Source organism: Notothenia coriiceps, unplaced genomic scaffold (genome assembly GCF_000735185.1).
Source record: "Notothenia coriiceps isolate Sejong01 unplaced genomic scaffold, NC01 NC01_scaffold00000339, whole genome shotgun sequence".
NCBI classification, from domain to species: Eukaryota; Metazoa; Chordata; class Actinopteri; order Perciformes; family Nototheniidae; genus Notothenia; species Notothenia coriiceps.
In genome coordinates, this window is record NW_011333040.1 from 12,612,784 (window position 1) to 12,616,165 (window position 3,382).

Here is a 3,382-nt window from a genome sequence, read left to right on the forward strand (position 1 = left end):
TGCATTAAACCGGGAAAGTTCACACTTTGCAATATGGACCAATAAGGGAGCAGTAAGGCTTTAGGTGGGGTATAAAGGTAAAAGAGAAAAATAGAACCAATAAATAGCAGAGTCATTGCCGCCACATACTGTGACTGTTGTGCAGTGGAATCCATCTTATTCCATAATGTGAAGCTGTTTCCTTTGTGGTAAAGATACCAGATTAACAAAGAACGATATTTCAAAAAATGTAATGAAATAATTTGGAAAACTCTCTACGATGGAAATCTCAGGGTCTTCCGAAAGTGATTTTGGAATAGTGGCTGCAACTTCCTGATGTAACAATGGCTCATTACAGTAAGTGTTTTTCCTATGCACAATCATTTGAAAAGGAGGTGTTGTAAAATTGTGAATTAGTCTTTTTCTAAGCAACACAAGCCTCTCGAAGTAACTCAACAGATTTTGAATAACTCCAATAACCTTTAGGAAGTATTTCAGCAATTCATTTTTTTCTGTAAAGCTAGAAGGAAGTCAGCAGTTCGGCCAACCGAGCCTGAAACTAGATAGTGGCTGAGCACAGTTAAATATGAACAGATAAACAAAATAATGTTCAAAATGTATATCTGTTAGACAGAAATGTAAAAAGACAAGATCGCAACTGACAACATAACAACTGAAGTATTAGTTAAATAATCGTTTAATAGCACATTATACTTTCAATGCATCAATGGCGTGAAACATCTGTCATAATAGATGGTGAAATCTTACACGACAACTGGTGGAGTTTGTATTTCACCCTCATCAGGAATATGACCCGTAGAACAAATATAATATGACTCCATATTCTGAGGTTTAAAATCATGCTTTGTAATGATACAATAAAATAATCCCTTCATATAAGGACATGTCATTAGACACCATCAAAAGTTAATACATTAATAATAATATTTATAAAAAGTATAGGCACTTTATTAATCTACACAGACTGCACTAAACACAATACATGACAACCATGGTTGATCTTTTTTTAAAGTTCATTTCCTCGTTATTTTTATCACAGATTCATTTAGAGATACAATTGTAGTTTGAAGCCCTCACAGTGTGTGCTGAGGTTTATTCAATGCCTTTATCCTTCAGTATCTTTCTCACATTCTTCAGGTAGTCAGGATCTGGGTAGCCATCACTGGAAGAACACAAATTACACAGAGTGAATAACTATAGTGTATAGTATGTTATATAAACCAACTTGTAAAGTCTGGTTGCACATTTTACTCACACTTTGATTCCTCCTTCTGCTTGTGTTTTCAAGGGGATGGAAGCAGCGGTGACGACGTCCTGCCCCTCATTATTGGTGACCACAGAGAACAGCAGCTCCGTGTTGAAGGCCTTGTCCAGCAGCTTGAGGACCCTCCGGCCGTCGTGGCTGTCCGGCAGGTATGCACAGAGCCGCAGCCCTGGGTAAGGCTGGCCCGGGTGAGGGTGTTTGTCCTGGAGGAAGGGAAGTGAGGTTTCAGTGGCTTCTCAAATAACATTTACTTGCATTGTTTTTCTTCTCCCTCAGTTTAACTATATGTGTTGCTTCCTTGTCAGATTCCATTTTCCCGTAGCGCTGATAACCAGACCAACCAGATCATCAACTTCGTCCATTGAAAGAATGCTTCCTTTAAAACCTGTGCTGAGCTCGTTCAGTGTCTTTATTCAAATCTAATTATGCTATACATTACAGTGTCAAGTCTTTCAAGACTGGTTTTAAGACAGGTTACTGATGCTGTTTGTTTATTTTAAGGTATTAATTAATTGAGAATAGCATCATCTATCATTCAAAAATATGTTACGTAACCCGATGCTAAGATTTGTGTTGTGAAATAATTCAAGCCTCATCAAGACCTCCACATATTTCAAGGGAATAAACAAACCTGGAGCATAACAAATCCTTAGAAAGTTTATACAGTTGATGGTTGAAAGTTGGTTGAAGCCTAGCTTACTGTCTGTATTCCATTGGGGAATATGTAGTTGATCTGCAGGGTGTTGTCAATGGGGTACCCTGGCAGGTCTCTGTGGAGGATCACCCAGGTCATCTGGCCCGGTGGCTGGGTGCCACTCAGGACTTTGTAGATCCCATTCACCTCTGCATTAGCTGCAAAGACAGGAGGCCAGGTTCAGTCAAATCACCCAGAAGAAGTTAAAGCTCGACAGAATCAGAGAATTGGTTTGCATGTGTGTGGGAAGGACCTTGTTGTACCAGTGATGGAGGACCATTTCCATCCAGGTAGCGGTTGCAGTAGAGTTTTTCGCTGCTCTGGTTAGAGCCCATTCTGGGGGACAAACACACAGAGATTAACATCACCGATTAAAAATAACATTTCATAAGTTCAAATCTAGTTTTAAGACCTTTTATTTGTAATGTTATTTGAGCTCATCTGTTCCATGCAAGTGGTGGCCATTTTCTATAAAAACATGACGTTCCCTTACAACAAAACTGCATCGTCAATAACGTTTTGATGTATCATAAGTAAGTCTTGTCCTTACCAAGGTCATGTAAAAAAGGCGATTGGGTGGGTTTAAAAAAACACTGGATTTGTACCCAGGAGACAACTGGTTGTGTCCAATGTGAAACCAAAAGTAAATGTTTACTATTTTTAGATGGATGTCCCTAACTTCAATAATTTAGCTAGATAATTCATGAATCTTTGACTGAACCGTATAACTTGCAAGTTGCACCACTTGTAATTGGCAGTATCTGCACAAAATCAAGTAATGCTATGTTAAACAGTCTGACAAAAAGTTCAGATATATCCTCTGCCTGCTGAAACACCTGAAGTGAAAGTATTCACAATTGGAGCACAAGGGGCAGAAATCAAGTTTGTCAACACACACTTCTCTGACATTAAACTGCCATTAAGATGTTTGATGGCACGAAAAAATCTGATGGTCTGACTCACTGTTGACTTTATGAATCTGCCAAACATCATGCGTGTCCCATGTACCCAACACACAGGTTTGGCACAGGCAAAGAAACATTCAAACTAGAATCATTACAGTGAAAGTGGTACTGTCATCCATACCTGTTGAAGTGCTCTTCTTCTCCACACTTTGCAAAAAAGTTCTGCTTTACTTCTGTCTGTCTTCTGTGCACTCCCGTAGTTCAGATGTCTTTCCCATTCATGATGCCCACGAGAAAGAAACCGAGAGAAAGAGGCAGGAAGAGGGAGACAGAGAGGGGCGTGTCAGGTGTTGTGGGTAGATACTGCTGAGTGATCCGTTGAACTGGTGTAGCAGCTTTGACAGGGAGTGTGTGTGTGTGTGTGTGTGTGTGTGTGTGTGTGTGTGTGTGTGTGTGTGTGTGTGTGTGTGTGTGTGTGTGTGTGTGTGTGGCAAGAGAGTAGAGTAGTAAGTATGCAGG

General features: G+C 39.9%; 1 protein-coding gene across 1 annotated transcript; it reads right to left on the reverse strand.

Annotated features, from left to right (window-relative positions):
• Positions 1–658: 658 nt before the first annotated feature.
• dtx3la (deltex E3 ubiquitin ligase 3L a) lies at positions 659–3,163 on the reverse strand. The gene is made up of 5 exons (XM_010771975.1): positions 3,045–3,163; positions 2,212–2,294; positions 1,965–2,116; positions 1,256–1,467; positions 659–1,162 (listed from the first exon to the last, which is right to left on the reverse strand). Exons 2-5 carry the CDS (start codon positions 2,291–2,293, stop codon positions 1,093–1,095), a joined length of 516 nt encoding a protein of 171 aa, XP_010770277.1. The 5' UTR covers position 2,294; positions 3,045–3,163; the 3' UTR covers positions 659–1,092.
• Positions 3,164–3,382: the final 219 nt, after the last annotated feature.